The sequence below is a fragment of the Marmota flaviventris genome, chromosome 14 (assembly GCF_047511675.1).
Source record: "Marmota flaviventris isolate mMarFla1 chromosome 14, mMarFla1.hap1, whole genome shotgun sequence".
In the NCBI taxonomy this organism is placed as follows: Eukaryota; Metazoa; Chordata; class Mammalia; order Rodentia; family Sciuridae; genus Marmota; species Marmota flaviventris.
In genome coordinates this window covers 45,406,399-45,418,449 of record NC_092511.1, presented here as the reverse complement: position 1 = coordinate 45,418,449, position 12,051 = coordinate 45,406,399, and the positions used below count along the sequence as shown (strand labels likewise).

At 38.3% G+C, this 12,051-nt stretch overlaps 1 protein-coding gene across 1 annotated transcript in view; it reads left to right on the top strand.

Moving 5' to 3' along the window:
• Positions 1–12,051, top strand: part of Efemp1 (EGF containing fibulin extracellular matrix protein 1) — a 59,508-nt gene that overhangs the window by 36,347 nt on the left and 11,110 nt on the right. The window contains exons 5-7 of the mRNA XM_027934514.2: positions 6,405–6,527; positions 10,094–10,213; positions 11,195–11,314. Of these exons, the coding sequence (XP_027790315.1) occupies positions 6,405–6,527; positions 10,094–10,213; positions 11,195–11,314 (363 nt within the window). The remainder of the gene's footprint in view (positions 1–6,404; positions 6,528–10,093; positions 10,214–11,194; positions 11,315–12,051) is intronic.

Sequence of the window (12,051 nt, the reverse complement as noted above, 5' to 3'; positions counted from 1 at the left end):
GGTCCATTTTCAATGCAAATTCTTCATCATTTCTAAAAAGACAACTCCAGTACATGTAGCATGATGTTTCCATATGGGAACTGCATATTGCAAGAGTCTGATAAAACACTGCTATGCCAAGGACTGCCAGGATACTTGATTTGTCACTTTCTAAAACAAAGACAATGAATCAAGGAGGCTGACATTTGTTGACTTTGGTGGTATTTTTGTTTATCATTTAAAGCACACCAAATTATTAACAGTATGTTTTGCCAGAACTGATAACAATCTAGAACTATAAATCTAATGCTGGCCATCAATGAAGACAGTTCTCTTCTCTTACTTAATATCAGTATTTATTTTCTCCACTAGAACTGCTTAGCTTGGGTGAATTCTAGCTGATAATTTCAGAAGGGTGAAAAGCTAACTAGAACTGGGCATTTGGCCCAGATAAATCTGATTCCAGTACTGTGAAGGAAGCAGAAAGGGAACTAGAAGGTCTTTGACAAAAATTGTTGATAATTGGCTAAGAACTGGGGAGGGAAACAGAAAACTTGGAGCACTCTGAATGTTATTGTAAGCAAAAGAAAGACTCAAGGGAGGACTCAAGGTGCTACAAGATTAGCGACCCTCTCTTTGATGCTGAGAAATATAAAATCTATATGGCTACAGGAAAATCTCTGCTATCTAGTACTCTTAGGAAATAAGCCTTTCTGAAGAACTAAACTACAGAAGTAAACTGGAACTCTTGGGTTTGAATCTGTGCTTTGTGTGATCTTAGGCAAGCTACCTCACTGAGCCTACATTTCAGTAACCTCCTTCCTCATCTGTTAATTGTGGATGATGCAATCACCTTTTCTACAGAACTGGGTTTTGTAAATCTGACTCCCTCACCAAATAATAGATCTTTTCATGCTGCGAAGCATTCTCATCCCAATTAATTTTAGAATTTTAAAAGGGAGAGAGAAGGGAAACTATGGAAATGGAAGGAGACCCTCATTGTTACACAAAATTACATATAAGAGTTTGTGAGGGGAAAGGGGAAAAAAAAAACAAGGGAGAGAATTAAACAACAGCAGGTGGGGTAGAGAGGGAAGATGAGAGGGAAGGGGAGGGGGGATAGTAGGGGATAGGAAAGGTAGCAGAATACAACAGTCATTAATATGGTATTATGTAAAAATGTGGATGTGTAACCGATGTGATTCTGCAACTTGTATTTGGGGTAAAAAATGGGAGTTCATAACCCACTTGAATCAAATGTATGGAAGATGATATGTCATGAGCTTTGTAATGTTTTGAACAACCAATAAAATAATAATAATAATAATAATAATAAAGTTAAAAAAATAAATAAATAAATTATAAATGAAGCTATATAAAATATTATATATTTTGATTATGATTTCAATCAATATAACTTAATACCTTGATTACTCAGGTTATAATTATCAATTGCCCTTAATAAATAAGGCAATAGTAAAACAACAACACCCTCAGCTCTTGCTAAACTAGTTCCTACCTTCCAGGATTATACTGGAAAATAAGATGAATATTCCAAGTTACTATAAGACCTCTATCTAGTGAGTCTCTTTTATTTCATTTAGAAAGTTTCCTTGATACTATGACCCTAGATCCCATAGCTATCACAGAATAAAAAACACTTCAATCCCCTTCCTCCCGTTTCAGGGCACACCCATTAATAGCCTATGGTGGCTTATTCAAATGTACTTCTGAATTATTTCTTAAACCTAAAGCAGCACAAATTAGAACAGTCTAAATAAGCACTCAATAGCATTCAAAATGCAGATAATTTGTTGCCCATAAAAATGCACTGAAGTGACTCCATGTCGTGGTAAGTTATCAAATTATGGAAAGAACATTGCAGAGATTAAAATGTTGCATAAGAGAGAGAAAGCAGCATGAGTCAGGGGTTTGGGAAATATGAGTCAGACTGAAAGGAGGGAGCCAAAAAAACAGAGAGAATGAAGGCCTAAGCAGGAACTTAATGGACACCACAGTGATGTGGACACCATTGCTTCCATTAGCTTGGAGAAGAGATCAAATGTGTGGTTCCATCGACTGACGGCCAGTGTGATAAAGACGCTAGAAGTAACAGCTGAGCAAAGATTAGTCTGGACTATTTAAAGCAACTAAAGTTGCCAAAGTCAGCAAGAGAGGGACCCACAAATAGTATAAATCACTAGGAGGGAGACCGTGGACACATTTTTGAAAAATGAGAGAATCACCAAATATTGCCATTAGTTATTCTTAATATATTATAATGATGAAATATGTTGTGATATTTTAGGAAGCACATTCTATTATTTTGTTCTCTGTTAATGTCAACATTAGGTTATGACTGCATAGTTCAGGTCTGCTTGCTGTGGTGTATAATCCAAACTCTCTAATCCCACCTTTAGGGCTTTACTTTATTTTGTATTCTAATTTGTCATATATGACAGCAAAATGCATTACAATTCATATTACCCATATAGAAGGGCCCTGAATTTTATTCATGACTTGAGCCAGCAGTTTATGAGCAACTTCTGCCAGGCACTGTACCAGGCTCCTTACACACAGTGCCTCCAGTGTGCTGATTTCAGCTCCTTCCATTCTCCTCATGCACAGCAACTGGATCTCACCACTGTTTTCTAATGGGAACAGCTTTCTCCTTAGAAACAAGCTCATTTTCCTGCTAATTCATGTATCTCATCTTTTTCAAAATGCAACGGAGGACCCACCTCCTTGGCAAACCTCCTGAAGCTGCTTCCCTCTTAGGCTGCTTCATGCCTCCTGCACTCAATTGCTTTACATTATTCCCACTGACCGATACTTTGCTGATTTTGCTGCGTTTGTTTCTCAGTTCTTGCATGTCACACTATCTTATACATTTTAGTTGCATGAGATAAAGCACTGACCCTACTTTCCTTAAACTCTAGGCATCAATTCCCAGCAAACAATAATGACTCATTCATCTATTTATTGAGCAAATAAGTATTGAAAAATCACCATGTGCTATGCACTCTACTGGGCTAGGCACACAGAAAAAGTAAGATATAGATTCCATCCTCAAAGAGCTTGATTCCAGGGCCCACGGCATATGCTGACTGCCTAAAAAACCAAGTAAGCTTAACTATCGAGAATAAATGGTAGATAATTTAAAAACACAATACAAACTCCTCTCCCCAGAGTATTTATTCTTTCATTATCAGGAAAATCTTGACAGACTTGAATAGTTTCCCTGAAAAATAAAGCATTGTTCTTGCCTATGCACATACCCCCCACCCCCAGTATAGATGTAGAAAATGGATTTTTGACTACACACCGCAGAGGTGCCTGCAAAAGACATTGTTTGTGTTGGCTGAATTAGTGATTTTTGAATCATATTGAAATGCCTACAATAGAAAAGACAAATATAAGAGAGTTTATCAACATATAATGATTTTGATGTGACCTTGTATAGCTGTGTAAATATGCAATAACAGGATGTTAAAGAGCAATTGTTTTAAATAATGAAAGTAATTATTTAAGTAAACTAATAAATGTATACTATAATAGATGATAGCTCAAAAAAATCATTCCATTGGGAGACTTCAGCACTAGATAACCTGCTAAAAGCAAGGAGGAATATATTATAAACTGTAGTCAGAGAAGCCATAAGTGGAAATACAGTAAATAGCTGCTTTCTGGAGCCAGGGATGGTGGCACATACTTATAATCCCTGCAACTCAGGAGGCTGACGCAGGAAGATTGCAACTTTGAGGTCAGCCTGGGCAATTTAGCAAGACCCTGTCTAAAAATAAAAGGGCTGGGGATGTAGCTCAGTGGTAAAGCGCCCCAGAGTTCAATTTCCAGAACCAAAAAACAAAACAAAACAAAAAAGCCTGCTTTCCTGGTCACAGAGATTACTTTCTCGATCATTTTGGAAGTCCAGGTAAGTAGAAAGTATAATCACTAGTCAACATTAGGTGAGGCTGATCCTACTGCAGCTTTGCTTGTTTTATGGTTTTTGTTTGTTTGTTTGTTTGTTTGGTACTGGGGATTGAACCCAGGGGTGCTTTACCACTAAACTATACCCCAATCCACTTTAATTTTTTTTTTTTTATTTTGAGTCAGGGTCTCTCTAAATTGCTGAGGTTGGTCTCTAACTTGTGATCCTCCTGCTTCAGCTTCCTGAGCTGCTGGGATCACAGGCATGCACCCACTGCCAGCTTTGCTTGGTTTTTGATAGAGAAAAGAAAAGAACATAGTGAGAGTGGAGGTGGTAGTATTTTGGTTTTTGTTTGTTTGTTTTTATTAAATTACTTTAACTTTTGTTTGTTTCTATTAAATAACCCTCTGGGAGCTAAACAGACATGATAGTTAAGGAGTAGCAGCACAGGTTTCTGTAAAACATGTCCAGTGGAATCAATGCATCGCTAAATAGTTTTTAAATACAGAAACCTGTAACAGTGTGAAAATAGGAAGGAAATTATAGGACATCAAGAATGCAATGGGGTGGAGGCAGTTTGCAGAGAGATGTCTCCAAAAGAATAAGCCTCAGTCACTGGAGAGGCCTCCCTTAGAAATGTAGCAGCAGCCCAAGTCCTTGATCTTCTGCCAGAGTGTGCTGAGGAAACCTGCCACATCTGAATCTAACATTGCCATATCTCTCAGGGCTGTTATCACCGCAAATGCTGGCAAATGTTCTTGACATAAAACAATAGGAATTCTGCTGTCATTTCTGCATTAACGAGTCATAAAGCTCTGAAGAAACCCCAGTAGAAAGGTTTTCATCAAGTGCATATGAGAAAATAATAAAAGACACCAAAAGGAGCAGATTAATCTCACAGAAAGATTATCGAACCATTGTATCGTACCCAAAAAGCACAGTTTGCAATCACTGGTTTGAAACTAACAACAATAGTAATAGTACTGATAAATTTCAAAACAGAGCCAGAAACATACCAAGAAAGCTCAGCTAAAACTTTATCACCAGGTTCAAAGAATTATGTAAGTAGATGCACTCATAGGTTATTATCCTACAAATAGCCGTACAACACTCAAGTATTTTTCACCTTCTGTCCCTCTTTCTTGTGGAAATGCCCAGCTAAGTGAAACAGTTATCTGAGGACAAACTTCTTACAACCAGGTCTTCCTACATTAGGACACTGCATAATGCAATAATTCACCTTGAAAACATGGAAAAATGAGGCAAAAACACAAACGACCACTCTCTAAGCTTCTGAAAGGGAAAGCAGAGATTACATGAACTCAGATGATTGGTTATTTTTTAAAAAAATTGATTCTTGGTCCACTATTTCTGCTAGAGCACCCCCAAGTAGACCATAGTGATGATTTAAGACAGGATGATTTAAGATCCCCTAACTCTATCTTAGTTTTCATGCAAAATGTGTCATCTCAGAATTACATGTCATACGATACTCTTAATGACACTTAAGAGTCTTCAATTAGAGAATGCCAAAACTGTGTAATGCTTTCATTTGTTCTATTTAACTTCATGATGTGGGAGATTTGAATGAATACAAAGGTGATACAGATAAGGCAAAATTGAATTCACTTATAAATGACAGTAAACCTGAATGTACACACACGATTTTATATCACATTTTCATATGAAACAAATTCTCTAAACTGGTTTTATATGTACAGCTGAGTTGTTTGTTTTGGGTTGTTTGTTTGTTTGTTTTACTTTTCTAGAACAATGACCTGCTTATTCCTTAAGGAACATTTGGTGAAATAGTAAAAGGCTTTGGGAAATTGTGTATTTTAAAATACACCAGTCTTTGTCTCCTAGAGGAATATGATCTTATTGAATCCCTTGCATTTTGAATTTGCAATGAAAAATTTATACACAAATGTTACTCTACCATTTGCAAAAAAAATTTAAAAAGCAACAGGAAATTAAATGTATAATATTAGTTATACCCACCTACTGGGCAGATTTTTAAAGCCTTGTAAATAGAAATTATAACGTAACATATGGGTGGAAAAGCCAGATAACATACAGCTTATTAAAATTTTAAAACACACTAAACTACTATATCCAACTAGATGCACACACCTAATCCCTGTTTAACAAAAGTATAAACATCTTCTGCCTGTTAGGAAACTGGCACATGATGGGTAAGGGATTGAGGATAGGGTGAGGTTTTAGCTGCATCTGCAATGTTTTATTTCTTAACAAAACAAAAGCAGCCAAGACAAGCATGGCAAAATGTTAGTGTTTTAACAAACCATTATCTATGAAGTTATTTACTGAATTCTTGAAATGATTTAAATTTAAAATATTTTCAATATAACAAAAGTATAATGCTTTAAGAATAAAGTCAAATTCAGTTTAAGAAAAGCAATGGCAAAATGGAAGAAATGATGAAATTTTCACAATCTACTAAAACATTGTTTGTGTTGCGTGTCTTGGACAGACATCGACGAGTGCACTGCAGGGACGCACAACTGTAGAGCAGACCAAGTGTGCATCAATTTACGAGGCTCCTTTGCATGCCATTGCCCTCCAGGGTATCAGAAGCGAGGAGAGCAGTGTGTGGGTAAGTCCCATGGAGCAGTAAACAGAGTCTTGTCCTGGGCATCTTCAGGCATTCACAGCAAAGCACCCATATCCATTGAAGAATGATAGTAATGATACTTCCTCTTTCGTTGACTACCAATCCATTCTCCATCTAACAAGAACAATTAGCCTTAAAGGTGAAGCCTATCCTGAACAGCAAAGTGTTACAGATTAAGCCAAAGCAGAAATCTTTGGTACAAATTGGACCACAAGGGCAACCAAGAAAATAATTCTAAATTAGCGGGTATTGCACCAACACACTAGTGATGTGGCTTTGGCACACTGTTGCACAGCTCACGCAGCACAGCACACAGGGCAAAGGGTGAAGTTCAAATCCCAGCTCCATCCCTCCTCAAGGCTGGAACTTAAGTTCTCAGTGTCTTTCCTTGTTCCTGTGTCCTGTGGAGACAGCAGGGGTCCCTACCTCAGGAGCTCCTGCACAGGATCACCCACCACAGAGACTGGCCCTGTGTGGTGCAGCTGCTTGCCATCATCATGCAGAGATTAACAGAAAAGCCAGAGACTGTTGCCAGCCTGTGTCGGGTGTTTTAAGTGCAAAGCCAAGCATAATACCTGCTTCCTTGAGGGTCTGAGCATGTCAGCTCCCTGAGGGCAAGGGCCAGGTCAGCTTGTGTCACTGCTGGCTCCAGAGTCCTCAAAGAGAGCCCACCACACAGAGGATGGATGCTCCGTGGGTGCATTTTGCATTCAAAATGGAAGAAGACAGTGTGAGGAGGTAAACTGGCAAATAGTGAAGTCAAATAAAGCATCCTGGCTCAATAGTGAGGCCCAGCAGTAGCCCTGAAACTCTGTAATTGAGTCCCTCTTTCCATTTATTTATATACCGCCTCTTACCACAGGCCAGTGAAGGGTGAGGATGTGGAGATAGGGAATCACTTTTTCACCCACAAGTGTGAGCTGTTGACATTAGGTTATCAGCACTGAGCTTCCCGTGGGCCGTGGCCCAGTTCTGCCTGCCATGGGCCATGCCTAGATGCTGGGGTTGGTGCCCAGCCTCTAAGGAGCACCCAGGGTTTGTAGCAGCTGAGCCATGGTTTGGGAAAAGAGTGTGGGGAAACTCCACAGACACCAGAGCTTTGCCTATTGTGTTAGTTAATAAAATAAACGTTCCAGAAGAAAGAACTAACTCATCCTACTGCAGGATGAACCTAGAAGACAGGAACATAATATGGTCTCAGCCCTTTGTGAGAAAATAGGAAGAGACCTTCATGACTAATTATACACATACACTGTCACACTTCAGTACCCCCACCCAAGTTCTTTCCTGCTCCAAGAACATTCCCTCCTAGCAAATTTCTGTTCAGTCCCAGTTCAGAGTACCTCCTCTAGCAAGCCTTCCGTGATCCATCCAACTATAATTGGTCACTCCTTCCTCATCAACTATGATGAAATATCCTTTTGCAGATCTCTAATCTGTTGTAAGACCAATACATCTGTAAGGTATAATAAAAAATATTGTGGTAATGTCAATTGCTATACCTAAACATGTACTTTCAGTTTCTGTATCGATCCAAATAGTCCATGGACCAGCAGCACTCAGTAGGTCACACTTTGTGTGTGCTCCTTCTATCCCTTGTACATCTATTATTGATCTTGTTATTTCATGGGGAAATTTGTTTCATGCCTATATTCCATACTAGGCAGATGCAGATCATTATAAACCGGCGGTGCCAAATAACAATGGTTGATGAATGTCCACTGGTTGAGAAGACACACATTATTTATTTATCAAGAAATTATTTAAGGCTGACTGTGTGCCAGGCGCTGTTCTGCATACTGGCTATAATAATGAACAAACAGATTGTACAAAGTCATAACTATTAGAAAGTACCATTTGTATAACTGACTATCAATACTGGAACCTGCCTATAATACAAGGTACTAGGAAGCACTGTGCTAATTAGCCTTAAATTTCCATTCATTCAAATAATGATTATGGGGCACCCACTATGCCAGTCCTTGTTCCACATATTAAGCATATGGCATGATCAGAAAAAAAAAAAAAGACCCACTGTTTTTACCTTAAGGAGAAGATACAGGTTTTATTTGGCCTGCATTGTAGTGAGGGAGACAAACAAGAGGCAGATAAACATATAACTCAATGTCAAGTGATGCAGAGGGCTCAAGGAAATTCCCTCCTAGCAAATTTCTGTTCAGTCCCAGTTCAGAGTACCTCCTCTAGCAAGCCTTCAGTGATCCATCTAAAACAATAAAGATAAAGAAATAGATGGGGCAGAATAAACTATTTTATATGTGTGGGAGAAATGACCTCCTTGAGGAGGCAACATTGATCAGACAATACGCTTTATTTTAATAAGTAGGTTAAGGAGCTGGAGCTGTAGATCAGTGGTAGAGCACTTGCCTGGCGAGTGAGGTACTGGGTTCCATTCTCAGCACCACATATAAATAAGTAAAATAAAGATCTATCAGCAACTAAAAAAAAATCCTTAAAAGATGCAGGTTCAATCAAAAATATTTTGCAGCTTATTAATAATAGCTCCCATTTATTTTTATCTGCTGTGATCCAGGAACTTTGCCTACATTATGTCATGTAATCCTCCTAGCAATTCTATCATATTTTTTACACTATTACTTATGGAAGAGGAAATGGAAGCTTGAGAATTAAGACCAAGCTAGTAATTACCAAAGTGAAAATCCAAACTTAGGTTACCCTGAAGCCACTTGAGCACATTGCCTCTCACATTTTTAAAGTACCCAAACAGCTTCACATTGTTTTGTTTCATTTTACCAAAAGGCAGGGTCTGTGTACAGTGTTACCTTGTACCTGCATACTTTTTGCTCTGAATGACACATGCCATGTTGGAGTTGTCATTAAGCATAGAGTCATGAATTAGTGGCATTTTATTATGCTTCTAAGATGTTCATCTTCCTCTGCAAGTTCTCAGTTGAGCATCTTATGGTTGGAAATATTTGTCTGAGAAAGACACCATCTGGAACACCTCATCAATGTCAGCAGGGCCCTCTCAAGAGGTGACTTGTTGTGCATCCTTTCTTTCCACAGCATTCTTTCATTTGACTCTCACAAAAACTTCCTAAGATACATATGGCAAGCCTTCCTTTCACTGTGTGCAGAAGAAACCCCAGGACACAGAACATTTCAGTGACTTAGCCCCTGTCACCAGCCACACATACTCTACAATTCCTTTCCTTTCTCTTAGTTTCATGCTGCATTGCTTAATTGGTTTTTACCTCATTTCATAAGATTTTAGTTCCCCACATGGACATTTTCTTATGTATGTGAAGTGGTCTTAATTATTCTTTTAAGTCTCAACCCACCCAGCCAGGCTTATTTATCACACACTGGGGTATGCAGTCTTCGTTCTTAACATCTTATTTAACTTCAGAATGCTGATTCAAGTATATTTAAAACACCTATACCCGAATTTTAGTAACAAAGGGATTTTTTTTTTTAATAAGGTCTTCCCTACATAGGTTTTCTAGATCATCTCTGCTGAAAACTTGGTAAGTCAATAATTTGTCTCTCTGTGTGTGCTGGTCACCTAGACATAGATGAGTGCTCTGTGCCTCCGTATTGCCACCAAAGATGTGTGAACACTCCAGGCTCATTTTACTGCCAGTGCAACCCCGGGTTTCAGTTGGCGGCAAACAACTACACCTGTGTAGGTAAGTCTTGAGGAGACCGCCACCCTAACTGATTTCTGTCTTCAAAAAAAAGGAGACCCCATATCAAGGTGCACTACTTCCAGTTTTCAGCATTCTTTAATGAACTGGTTTCCATCAACTTCCCTTGAGTAATCATTTAATGCTGAAAGGACAATAACTAACATGTTTCCTAAAACACATCAAAATGTGAACGGAAACCTTTTTGAAGCTTGGTTTTAGCTTTCCTCTGTAAGTGTATCAAAATTTCTTTCAAATTATAGATCAATTGATATACACACACCAATTCGTCAACAGGGTGTGATATAGATGATAATGGTGCCAAGGAGGTTACTGGAAGTTCAAGTACATAAACTTTCCACTGAAAGTGCATCTGATTTTTACATGCTTCTTCTCCCCTTTCAGAATGCAATGTCACGGCACACAATTATAAGATTGGCATGACATGGAAAGAATCTAGTGCAGGAAAAATGCCTTTTCACAATATTTTCAGTGCCTTAGAGCATTGCAAAACTCTGTATGAGTCTCAAAGGCTTATGTTATAATTGTAATGGAATTTAACAGAAACCATTTAAAAAGTAATAAATAGCACAGATAAATCTTCACTACAGCATGCTGAGAGACCGTATCAGTATGAGTGTCTTATAACAATTATTTATAGACTTGGCATTTTGAATCTGAACAACAAAAGAAAATAGACACTGGAATGTTTATTTATTAGAAGCATTAAATTCTTTGGGGAAGATTATCAAACATCAAACTGTCGTACCTAGAAAAAAAACATTCTGGTATTTCTGAAAGAAGTATATTACAGACCTTTGAAGTTGTTCCAACAAATATGAAACTGAATGGATTTTCTCGGATGAGCTTCTGCAGGGCAAAGAATTCAACTAGGGAATTACTCATTTATCATCAGATGATATAGGTACAAGAGAGCAAATATATGTTTAAAGTCATATGTATATCTACAACTTTTCCCTTCAGATATAAATGAATGTGATGCCAGCAACCAATGTGCTCAGCAGTGCTACAACATTCTGGGTTCATTCATCTGTCAGTGCAATCAAGGATATGAGCTGAGCAGTGATAGGCTCAACTGTGAAGGTAAAATATTTTTGAAATAACATGCAATAAGAGTTCACCCTTGTCATTCGTGTGGTTTTTTCTGATCATGCAGCTGTTGGTGAAAACAAATTTTTGCTCACACAAATTCTATTCCAAAATCTAATTCATATAGTTTAATGTTGGCTTCTTCATATGTTACCAAGAGGAAAAAAAAACTGAAATTTTAGATGCTGGCTGGGTCTAATCATTAGAAAGGATGTTCTAGTGTGTTGCTTCTCAAAGTGTGATCTGGTGACCAATAACACCAGTGTTCCTGGAAGCTTATTGAGAGATTCAGAATCTCAGACCCCAGCCCAAACTTTCTGAAGCAGAGTCTGCATTTAACAAGGATGCCCTGTGATTGCTGTGCATGTTTGAATTTGAGAAATACTGAAGGCATGTCAAAAACATTGCAATAAAAAAGAAAGAGACCTGGCCCCTAGCTTTATTCCTTCCACTGTGTGCCTGGGGTATATTTCTTAAGCTACCTAGGTTTTAGTTTCGTATAAGTAAAAAGACGGCCATTATACTGGATGGATGACCTTCAGAGTCCTGACTGTGCCCATTCCTCTGAATAATTCAAGCAGCATAAGATACCATGAAGGGGATACCATCAACACTTGATGTCCTTAAATTCCTCCTGGTCCCTTTCAGATTCACTTGGGGCCATAAAGGTCATACCCTACCCAGAGAAACCTCACATCATACCATTACGCTCAAAACCATAAGGAGACAGC